This window comes from Cebus imitator, unplaced genomic scaffold, assembly GCF_001604975.1.
Source record: "Cebus imitator isolate Cc_AM_T3 unplaced genomic scaffold, Cebus_imitator-1.0 Scaffold39, whole genome shotgun sequence".
NCBI lineage: Eukaryota > Metazoa > Chordata > Mammalia > Primates > Cebidae > Cebus > Cebus imitator.
The window spans coordinates 4,039,641-4,051,765 of NW_016107354.1; the positions used below are offsets into that span (position 1 = coordinate 4,039,641).

Below are 12,125 nucleotides of genomic sequence, written 5' to 3' on the forward strand. Positions count from 1 at the left end.
GGCCTCATCTAAGCTATTGGGGATAAATATCTAAACCCAGATAGGCCACTTGAATACTGCTGGAACCAGTGAGGGGCATGCAAAGTCAAAAAGCCATGTTATTACCTGAAAGCCAAAAAGGATAGTGATAGTCTGCTTCTCAGCCCCTTCCCCCTAGATCTGAGTTCCCAGTGTTTCACCAAAGGCTTCAGAGGTAGCCTCTCTGAGTTTTCCTTTAAGCCACAAGCTTTAACCTCATCTCCTTCTTCCAAGGCCTCCTGATACCTGAGTCTTTTCTTTCTCCTCCTTTATTTATTAGAGGATGTGGGGCCCAAGCGTAAACTTTTTCTTGTGTCCCAGCTAACCAAGATCTGCTTAACCACCTCATTCTTCAGGCTCCAGACCACTGAGTCCCATTTAGTTGATTCCCCAATTCCTTTTTTCAGATTCAGATCCTTGCATTTGACATTCCTGTCATCTCCACCCACCTAGTCACCCAATCAGATTCTCCTTGGTTACCATGCCTTACAGAAATGTGTCTGGGTTTTCCCTGCTCTATTTAGATTTACTTTTACTAGCTAATATTTATTGAGCCCATTTTATGTGCCAACCACTAGTCATTATTTCATGGACTTCGGCCTCAGAGCAACACTAAGAGGCTGATCATATTACTATTCCTATTTTACACATGCAGAAACAGATTGAGAGTGACTAACTGATGTGTTTAGCCTAGAAAGTTTCAGAACCAAGACTAGAATATATATTGATCTGACCCCCCAAAAAAACCCAGTTTTAACTGCTTTACCAAAATGCCTCCCAAGGACTGTTTAGTTTTCTGTCTTGTTGTGCGCTTTGTCCCCATTCACCCTACTACTTCCCTACGTCAGGCCCTGCATGATTCATGGAGGGAATGTCAGAGGGCCTCCAATTTGGTCTCCTCACTTTCAGATCCTCTCCTTTCCTATTACTGGATATGTCCTACCAGAGGTATGGAGCCATACAGCAAAGAAGAGCTGATCTTTGGCTCTTTGACTCAACGTTGAATCCCAGGGCCATCACTTGCCTGCTTCTGCATATTTGGGTTAACTCACTTAACCTCTTTAAGTTTCCTCATGTGAAAACAGGAAGAGAATAGCATCTGTATTAAGTTTTCTTTTTGAGTGTTGAATGAGATAATAGGTCAAGACCTTGGAATTGTGCCTGGCACATAGTAAAGGCTCATGTGCTAGTCCATTTTCACACTGATATAAAGAACTACGTGAGACTCAGTAATTTATAAAGGGGTGAAATTGACTCAGCTGCGCATGGCTGGGGAGGCCTCAGGGAACTTACAATCATGGCAGAAGGTGAAAGACAAGCAGGCACCTTCTTCACAAGGTGGCAGGAGAAAGCAAGAGTGAAGGAAGAACTGACACACACTTTTAAACCAACACATCTCATGAGAACTCACTCACTATCATGAGAACAGCATAAGGGATATCATTCCCATGATCCAGTCGCCTCCCACAAGGTCATCCCTTGATATGTGGGAATTACAACTTGAGATGAGATTTAGATGGAGACACAGAGCCAAACCATATCATTACACCCCTGGGCCCTCCAAAATCTCATGTCCTTCTTATGTTTCAAAACACAATCATGCCTTTCCAACAGTCCCCCAAAATCTTAGCTCATTCTAGCACTAACTCAAAAGTCCAAGTCCAAAATCTAATCTGAGACAAGGGAAGTCCCTTCCTCATATAAGCCTGTAAAATCAAACGCAGATTGGTTATTTCCAAGATAAAATGGGGATACAGGCATTGGATAGATGTTCCCATTCCAAATGGGAGAAAATGGCCAAAACAAAGGGGCTATAGGCCCCATGCAAATCAGAAACTCAGCAAGGCCCCATGCAAATCTGAAACCCAAATCTTAAAGCTCCAAAATAATCTCCTTTGACTCCATGTATCGCATCCAGGCCACAGTGATGCAAGAGGTAGGCTACCAAGCCCTTGGGCATCTCCACCTCTATGGTTCTGCAGAGTACAGCACCCCCAGCTGCTTTCATGAACTGCTGTTGACTTCCCATAGCTTTTCCAGGTACACAGTGCAAGCTGTCAGTGGATCTACCATTCAGGGGCCTAAAGGATGGTGACCCTCTTCTTACAGCTCCACTACGCAGTGCTCCAATAGGGACTCTGTGTGGCGAGTCTCCAGCCCCACATTTTATTTCCCCTCCGCATGGCTCTAGCAGAGGTTCTCCATGGGGGCTCTGCCCCTGCAGCAGACTTCTGCCTGGACATCCAGGCATTTCCATACATCCTCTGAAATCTTGGCAGAGGTTCCCAAACCTCAATTCTTGTCATCTGTGTACCCACAGATGCCCAACACCATGTAAAAGCAGCCAAGGCTTGGGGCTTACACCCTCTGAAGCAACAGCCTGAGTTGTACGTTAGCCCCTTTTAGCCATGGCTGGATCTTGAACAGCTGGGACAGAGGGCATCATATCCTAAGGCTGCACAGTCCAGCAGAGCCCTGGGTCTGGCCCAAAAAACCATTTTCCCTCCTTGGCCTCCCAGCCTGTGATAGCAGGGGCCACTCGGAAGATCTCTGAAATGCCCTTGGAGACATTTTCTCCATTGTCTTGACTATTAACATTCAGCTTCTTCTACTTATGAAAATTTCTGCTTGAGTTTCTCCCCAGAAAATGTTTTTTTTCTACCATATAGGCTGCAAATTTTCCAAACTTCTATGCTCTACTTCCCTTTTAAACAGAAGTTCCAATTTCAGACCATCTCTGTGAAGGCATATGATTGTATGTTTTCAGAAACAACCAAGTCAAATCTTAAATGCTTTGCTGCTTAAAAATTTCTGCTGCCAGATACTCTAAACCCTCTCTTTCAAGTTCAAAGTTCCACAGATTTCTAGAGCAGAAAAAAAATGCTGCCAGTCCCTTTGCTAAAGCATAGCAAACGTGACGTTTACTCCAGTTCTCAGTAAATTTCTTATCTTCATCCGAGACCACTTCAGCATTGACTTCATTGTCCATTTCACTATCAGCATTTTGATCAAATTCATTCAACAAGTCTCTAGGAAGTTCCAAACTTTCCCACATTTTCCTGTCTTCTTGTGAGGCCTCCAAGCTGTTCCAGCCTCTGCCTGTTACCCAATTCCAAAGTTCCTTCCACATTTTCAGGTATCTTTATAGCAGTGCCCCACTCTGGGTACCAATTTTCTGTATTAGTCCATTTTCACACTGCTATATAGAACCACCTGAGACTCAGTAATTTATAAATAAAGGAAGTTTAATTGACTAACAGTTCTGCATGGCTGGGGAGGCCTCAGGAAACTTACAATCATGACAGAAGAGAAGGAGAAGCAGGCATCCTCTTCACAAGGCAGCAAGAGACAGCAAGAATGAAAGGGGAACTGCGACATACTTTCAAAACATCAGATCTCATGAGAACTCACTCACTATCATGACAACAGTATAAGGGAAACTGCTCCGATGATCCAGTTATCTCCACCAGGTCTCTCCCTCAACACGTGGGAATTACAACTCAAGATGAAATTCAGGTAGGGACACAGAGCCAAACCATATGAGCTTAATACATGTTAACTATTGTTACATCATTCTTCCTAGAAGGAACCGTCCATCATGTTTCCCCCTTTCCCAATGCCATCTACCACCATGGGCACTCAGCACCCACCACAACTTAGCCCTGAAATTCTTTTTCATCTAATTTCTTTGTTTGTAGAGTCCACTCAATCATCTCTTCTGTGTCCTGACCTCACAGTGGGATGTAGGGAGATGAACATGTGTTCTGAAGTCAGGTAGACCTGGGCTTGAACTCCAGTTTTGCCCCTTCGTAGCTCTGTGAGCTTGTGCTGTTTCCTTAAGCTGTCTGTGCCTCAGTTTCTTCACATGTAACATGAGAATAAGATTACATTAAGGATTATACGTAGAAGAGCATCATCCTAACACCTACTAGGGTGTTTGAGCCTAGCAGTATTGTTAATTGAATCCCTGCTCCAATTGGTCTGCCAGTCCTGCACCGGGCACACTATCCTCTTTTCTATTTCTTTACATCTTTAGGAGACCTCCTTCCAATTGGAAAGTTTCCTTGCTCCTCTACCTTCTTTTGGATTGGTGTTTCATATCTGTAATAATACTGAGAACTTTGTTTTGTATGGTTCTTTACAGCTTTCCCAATTCTTTCCAAAACTATCTCAGTTAATTTGCATAACTCTGGGAGATACTCCAGCTTGGTAATTATTATTTCTATTTTTTAAAGGGAAACTGAGGCTCTGAGAGATTGAATAAGTGATTTATGATTATAAATGGGGGCCTGGATCAGAGTCTTCTGGCTCCTGGTCACAATGCCTTTCTCCCCTATAGCATTTTGCACCTGAGTGACTGCTGTTCATCTGACCTCAATACCCTTTGTAATGTTGCAAATTGTTTTTCCATAAGTTCCTGTCTTCTCGTCCCCAAGTAGGGACATAGTCTTATTCTTTCTCCCTGGTCAAGTGCCTTACAAATATCTGTTATTTGGTCGATGTCATTAAACGTGTTAAAATTTGAATTAATATGTTATGTTTCACGGCCACTGTAGGAAACTAACAGCTGTATTGGCTAGGAGGTCGAACTATTATAATTCAATTTTATTTAGGAGTAAGAGCCATAAAGACAGATCCCACTCTTGAGGTGCCTGCTTCTCTGCACTTGTGCCTTTGGACTTTGATTCCTTGGATCTGGGGAATTTGGAGTTAGCTGCTCCATCTTCTGTGCTCTGCATTCTTGTGCTATAAATAACCCTGACCACAGTGGATTGTAATTAATCCACTTATCCATCTGTTTCCCCCAACCCCAGACTGTGAGTCCCTCCAGGGCAATACCATATCTAGTTCTTCTCAGTGTCCAGGGCTCGCCTCTGTGCTTGGCACATAATGGAAGTTACAAGAATAAGCCAGAAAGATCCATCTGGGTCCCTCCCCTAATCCCCTAGGATTGTACTCCTTCCCATTATCTTACTTATCATACATATTTCTTATCTCTTATACTAAATTAAAGGCAGGTTTCATGTTTTACTCAGTTTTGTAGCTTCCCTAACAACTATGAAAGGAAGAAACTATAATTATTGACTGTCTTTTGTATGCCAGTAGTGATTTCAATATGTTATCTCACTTTTAAATAATTTAATTTAATTCTCATAATAGGTTGATAAGGTAGGCATTATCATCCCTGAATAACAAAAGAGGGAGCTGAGACTCAGGGAAATCAAGTAATTGAATTTGACCAAGTTTACAAAGCCAGTAAGTGGCAATGCTAGGATTTCAATTCCTGTCTGCTGGCTCTGAGACCAATGCCTTTCTTTTTTTGTTGTTGCTTTTTGTTTTTTAACAGCACATAGGATCCTGCCTTAGCCTAGCAGGTGTCAGGAACTCTCTGAACTAACGTTTGAATTTAATCACAGTGCATCACATCTGTGCAAGCCTACTCCCAAATATGTCAAGTGTATATACTGCTGCCTTCCCATTTGATTGTTTGGATGAAATGTTTCTGGGAACACATACTGAGCACTAGCACCACGCTAGACACAGCACTAGGCACTGGGGATACAAGGCTGAAGGCAGGCTCCCTCAAGAAATGTTCAGCTTAGTGAGATAACAGACTGTAACAGCAGTAATAAATGTGATTTCTGCTATGGCAAGACAGAAGACAAAAGCTTAGGTTGGCCTGTAGTGGTCTTGAGGAACTTCTGAGTAATTTATAAAGGAGGAATGAGAGTTGGCTGAACCAAGGAAGAAGAGAGAGCATATGGTAATTCTGCACTACGGTGCAGAATTGCAGGCAGGACAGGGCTGGAATAAGGAGTATTTTGGTGGAGAAGTGCAAGGAGAGCAAGAGATTCTGAAGCTGATCACCCTGTATCTATGTCATTAACCTAAGCCCATTACTGGCTACCAGCCATTACCGCTTCACAAGCATACTTTGGCTTGCATGACCAACAGCTAGGACATTTTCTTCACCCAAGAAATGAGTTAGAGAAACAGCTGGCAGCATCTTTATCTGTCTACTCTAAGTATGTGAGAGATGAGGGATAAACATGGGGTCTGCATTTTCCCAATGTGTAAAAAATAATGAACAAGCAATAGGGCAGACACACATGGTGATGTCCTCTGCCTGGGGTGAGCCATGGCTGTGCTCAGCAGGCCAGGAAGATGCAGCCTGGCTTTACACCTGTGTTCTTCATGTGCTCCTAGAGCAGAGGGCCATGGGGAAGCAATGTGAGGTGTAATCAGCACTCGGCCCTGCTCAGAACCACTTTCTTAGGTGGTGGGTGAAGACTTCTGCCAACTCCGGGCCACAGGGTAGGAAACTGAAAATGTCAGTTGGGTTCACCCAGCTCAAGTTTTCCTCTTTCTCTGCCTGAAAATGTTCTTTAACTTGAGACTTTGTAAAACCAACCAAAGAATGGCTGAGAATTGAGCCAACCCTGTGATGAATTAATTATATGTAACTTAGTCAATAATAAATTTATACACATCTATATTCATCACATGCAAAAACAAATCCAGTAGGGTTCTGTTGCTGACTATCAGTTCCTTCTTCCTCCTTTCCTTGGGACTTAAATAAATCCTCAGGTCAGGTTCTGTCGTGGTCCAGCCCAGATCTTACTGTTTTCCCGTGCTGTGTGTTATGCATTAATTCCCTCCCTCATCCCACTGCAGTCACCATCCCACATGATCTTCACCAAACCACTGTGCACTGGTCACTTCCACATATTCAAACTGTCTATCCCATCCTTTAAATATAGCTAACCTGCCTGCCCCTTGTACTGAAATGTACATAAAAGTCAGCTGAAGTGAACTATGTTTAGTCCTAAGGTTGGTCCCCACACATGCCTTCATCTTTTGCTCCCTGCTTATCTCTCCAGCTCTCTACTCCAACTGTGCTTCCTCTAATGCATTCTTCACACTGCTGTCTGGATGATTTCTCTAAAATTCAAATGCAATTATATTACTCCCCTGCTAGAACCCTTCACTGGTTTTCAGATCCTTTCAAATGACATCCAAACCCCCGAGGCATTTAGAGCAAGGCCATTCATGAACAAGCTTCTTCCTGCCTCCCTGGCATCATCTCCTAACTTTCCCCTTGACAGTTTGTGACACAGCAATGCTGAATTACTTATGACTCTCTAAACACACAATGTTATTTAATGTTTCTGAGCCTGGCCTACAACTCTACCACCCTGAACGCACCCAATCTTGTCTGATCTTGGAAGCTAAGCAGGGTCAGGCGTGGTTAGCACTTGAATGGGAGTCTTCCAGAACAGTCTTTCTACTCTATTTTGCTTTACAAATATGATTAGCCTTTAACATTCTCTCAACCATCCCCTTCTCTGAGACCTTCCTAGACAGAAGTCATCTCTGGGCTGCTTCTTTGTCTTCTTCAACATCTACTGTTGGCCTGTCTGTACATTCCCAAGACGTATTTGCTTATAGGAACTCTGTCTTATCACTGAATAGCTCAGGCCTAAGACAGGATAGGTGCTTACTCAGTGCTTTTTGAATCATTGTCCAATTACCCATCCTCCCAATCATTTAATGGACTCATGTTTCAGCCACAGCCACACTGATAACTTCATGCTCATTGGCTTTCCCAGGTCGGGCCAATCACTGGTCTGCAATCATCGGAGGATCGCACTCCAAGAATTATGTACTATGGGAATATGGAGGATATGCCAGTGAAGGTGTCAAACAAGTTGCAGAATTGGGCTCACCCGTGAAAATGGAAGAAGAAATTCGTCAACAGGTAAGACAAAAAAAATCACAGGATGACCAAATAACAGAAATGCAGTCAAAGCACTCTTTAGATGTCTTTCCCAGGGGCTTGAAATTTGCAGTACACGTGCTGGAAGAAAATCTATTTGCTGAACTTGGGGTTTTTATGTTAAGTAGAGGACAGAGGCACAAATTTCCATTTTGTTGTCTTAGATTGTACCTGACTGCATTCATGTTTTCTTCAGCCTGTGCTAAATACTGCTGCCGTGGCCACATTGTTGGGATGCCCTGTCTCTAGTCTCCTGAGAGTCAAAGCCATGAATTAAGGCTTTCTTACTGTGATCTTTGAGAGGGTCAGAGGAATAATAGTCAAACTGTCTCAGCCAAATCCCCAAAGTAAGCATTTGTGTATTTGTACATGATTTTCGCAACTCTGTCCTGAGGTACTTGATAAATTGTTCATTCATCATAATCATTGTGGACTGAGGCATCTTCTGTGCCCCATGTTGTGTGGGCCCAGGAGCTGTCCCATTATCTAGGCCCCACTGATACCTCTGTGAGATAAGAGAGAAAAAGTCCATAATTATTGTCAATTCCATTGGCTGGCAATGCCATTGTCCTTCATCAAAACCCTGATCATCAGGTTGACACCAGAGAGAGGCTAATGAGAGAATCTTGGCAGAAGAGCCGCAATTTTTCAGTGGTGGTTTGCTGCAAGACGTGGCAGTGTAGCTTTAGCCATCACTACCCACAAAAGCCCATCCAGCCTGAGAGAGTACCATGGCAGCATGTCCCACTGCTCACCAAGTGCTCTGGAGGAAGTAAGGAAAGAGCAAACCATGTGTGGAATGTGATCATTTCACAACACGGTCACTGAGAGGCTGTTACCCTCCCCGTGCTCCTGTCCCATAGCTCCTAAGACAATGCAGGAGGCTCCAGAAACACCAGGGACCCCATCTCCCAATGTGCACATGCCCAGAGGCCTGAGCAGTACAGCAGGGCAAGCACAGCTGAGGCCTGCGGTGCTCCCTTGGAAGCCTACCGTCTGGACTCCAAGCTGCCCACAAACCCTAAATCAGATGCAACAAAGGTCACTCTGACTTCTGCTATAAATCCTCTGAGGAGTCCGTTTGGACTAAAGTCAAAAAATGCCCCAGAATGAGCTTATGTTTCTTATTAACTTAATTTAACATCTTTCTTCCTTTCTTGGAAAAAAGGGTGTTTGGCCAGATGTTTTAAGAGTGCATGCTATTCATCCAAGATGAGCTATCTAACTACGCTGTTTCTCTGACTCTATCTGCTATGCCTCATAATTGTCATCACTCCTTCAGGCTATGGCAGAGTCGTGGAGGGATCCATATTGGTGCTAGTCTGTCTGGCCCATTATGGGGGGAACCCTTGCCTGGGATCCTAGAGGTCCACATTCTCAGTTCTCAAGTGTGAAATTATGCCTCCCTGGTTTGTCAAGCTCCATGGTGGGGAATCTTGAAAACCATTTGTTACAAGTAGTAGTTAAAATACTAAAGTTTGCCAGTTCATTACGGGAGGGTCAAGGGTATCTTCATAATAATGCCAGTCTCGCTTGTTGGCTTTCTTGAGAGGTTTCTGGAAAGGAAAGAAGCCTGCAGGAATCGTACAAAACTGGCACTATATCATGCTGGTGAACATTAGCTGACGTGTCATAGCAATAAAAAGATTGAAAACTCAAGGATTCAAGGAAAACTCAAGGAACCCCCCACCACCACCACTGCCAGCCTTAGAATGTCCCTCTTAGGAAAAAGTCCTTTGGCATGCCCCTAATTAGCATGCCTGTGATTTGCTTGTATTATCACACAGGCAACGTCTGTCTGCCTATCCCAGCTGTCTAGGGTTTCAGACTTTTAGTCATAATAATAAGTCCAATTATGGGTACCGCACATGGGAATGAGCATATCTCAGTGCCTATCACCAACTTTGAGGCCCCCGGGTACTGGATATCTACTTTTAGCCCCCTTCACATCTAGTCTGAGAAGATTCTATTATTATCCCAGTTTTACAGATAAGGAAACCAAGGCATCATCAATAGTAGAGAATACTAGGACTTAAACCCAAGTATGTCTGGCTCCAAAACCCAGGCAGTACCAGATGTATCATCTGCTCAGTGTAAACAAGGGGCCCCTTGTTCAAAACGTGTTGAGAATCTCAAGATGGCAATACTGTGAATTTCACAATATGGGATCCTGTGAGATGGCACAAGTCATCTGCCCATGAAGCCAGGCCTACCTGTACACTTTCCCTGTCCCACACAGCTGCCCCACAGAGAAATTCCTCTTGCCAACCTCTGAATCTGGCCTCTGCTAGCAGTGCCTCAAGTTCCCCAGCTCCTGGGAAAGTCAGCTGGATAGGGTGATTTCAGGGTTCCAAAGAATTCATCGCTCTAACTATTGTTCCCCACAAGCACACAATTGATTATATTTTTCTGTAGGTTGGGTAAGAAACAACATTAAAAGGAGCAAGAATATGAATCCTCCTAGAATATAAAAATGTCCTCTGAATAACCAGAAACTTGTTTGAAAACATCTACAAACTAACACAGTGTTCTCAGCACTTAATACTTTATATCCTACCGATGACTCTGTAAAAGAACCTGGGCCAGCCATGATGAAAATAAAAAGCCCTCTTTTTTCAAGAAAGACATTTATATGCTTACCAGCATTCCCTTATTATAAACTTTCTGCTCACTGCAAGTTTCAAGGGCATTAAAAATCACAATAGATATTGTTGGAGGTAAATTTTATGCTAATGGCTCTCAAACACAAATGAACAAAAATACTAATCCCATTAGTAGTGGAAAGTTATAATAATACTGTTGAGTATAAATTTTAACATTACTATAACAGCAAAATACCAAGAAAATTAATGAAAAATCACAGCAGAATTATTAGCAGTAGTGTTGCTAGTGGCTGGGGATGGGTAAGGGCACAATGTTCTCCCCTTCGTGGAAGGACAAAAGCAAATGTGTCCTGGTGGACAAGGGGACTGGGAATTGGAAATACTGAACTATGGCTAGCGGCAGGTCACAAATGGGTAATCCAACACAGACGGAGGCCGTAGGAAATGGTAGATCACACTTGTAGGTTGGAGTGGGAGTGGAAAGTGAGCTTATGAATACTCATTATGAAAACACTTCATTCCACTAAGACCATTTCTACTTCAGTAAGCCCATAATTCTGGCATGTTTACTAAGTGTCTGGTTCTCTGCTGGATGCTGGCCCAAAGATGATCCCCCTTTCACTCAGTTATTCAGGCTGGAATCCTTGATCCCTAGCACCCAATTCTCTTTTAAATTCATCCAGTTCAATCTGCCCTCATCACCACCTCCCTCCGTTTATCTCCTCCCTAAATTGCTGCACTGGCCTCCTGATGTTCCTACCTCTGATCCTCCTCCTACTGCCAATACTGCCCCAGGGCTATGTTTATAAAAAACAAATCAGATCATGCCACTCCCCCACTTAAAGTATTTAATGGTTTCTCCTTAACCCTAAGACAAAGTCCAAATTCCTTATCATCGCCTAAAAACCCTCCATGTCCTGGCCTTGTCTTACCTCTCCAATTTTATTTCTTGCTGCAACTCTTAAGTTTTAGGTATGCAGAACCTCTTTCAGTCTGTGCAAAAGGGCCATGCCCTTCTTGCATCTGGACCTTCTCTCAGCCAGGACATCTTCCAGCAGCCTTCTAGCTGGTGAACTCCTATTCATCCCTCAGGACCCAGCTTAGATGTTGCTTCTTCCAGGAGGCCTTCCCAGATTCTGTACTTCCCTGATCCTTGTCAGGTGTTCCCAGCACTTTGCTTCTCCTATTGTTAGCATCATCACACTTACATATTTGTTTGATGTCTCTCCCTCGCTAAACAACAAGGTTTAAAGCTACCCTTCCCACTATTATATCCCCTGAGCTTGACATAGTATTGGATGCTTCATAAATGTTGCTTGAATACATAGTTTGTTTATTTAATAACTTTATAAATATTCATTGAACTTATTAATTTATTAATTCAATAATTTTACTGAACACCTACTATGTACTATGCTTTGGAGATGCAGCAGAAATCAAGGAAACTCCTTCCCTTCGTAAGCCTACATCCTAACAGCGGAGAAAAGGAAAACATGAAAAATATATACATTTAAGTGAAAAGAAACCAACCAGGGTGGCAGTGACATAAAGAGGATTAGGAGTAGGGAGGGGCTTGTTTTAGATACAGTGGTCAGGAAGGTCAACCGAACAAGTGACCATGAATGGTTCTTGCATAAAACTCTGAGCTTTGAAGAGCCACCCGTTTATTAAAAATGCATTAGAAAAATCACTCCAGCTTTTATATTTCTCTGGATTCAAGGCTCCCC

The 12,125-nt window shown here is 43.2% G+C and overlaps 1 protein-coding gene across 3 annotated transcripts in view; it reads left to right on the top strand.

Moving 5' to 3' along the window:
- SPON1 (spondin 1) overlaps nucleotides 1-12,125 on the top strand; it is a 293,127-nt gene that overhangs the window by 168,332 nt on the left and 112,670 nt on the right. For all 3 annotated transcript variants that reach the window (XM_017525789.2, XM_037737501.1, XM_017525788.2), the window contains exon 6: nucleotides 7,629-7,777. In XM_017525789.2, coding sequence (XP_017381278.1) covers nucleotides 7,629-7,777 — 149 coding nt within the window. The remainder of the gene's footprint in view (nucleotides 1-7,628; nucleotides 7,778-12,125) is intronic.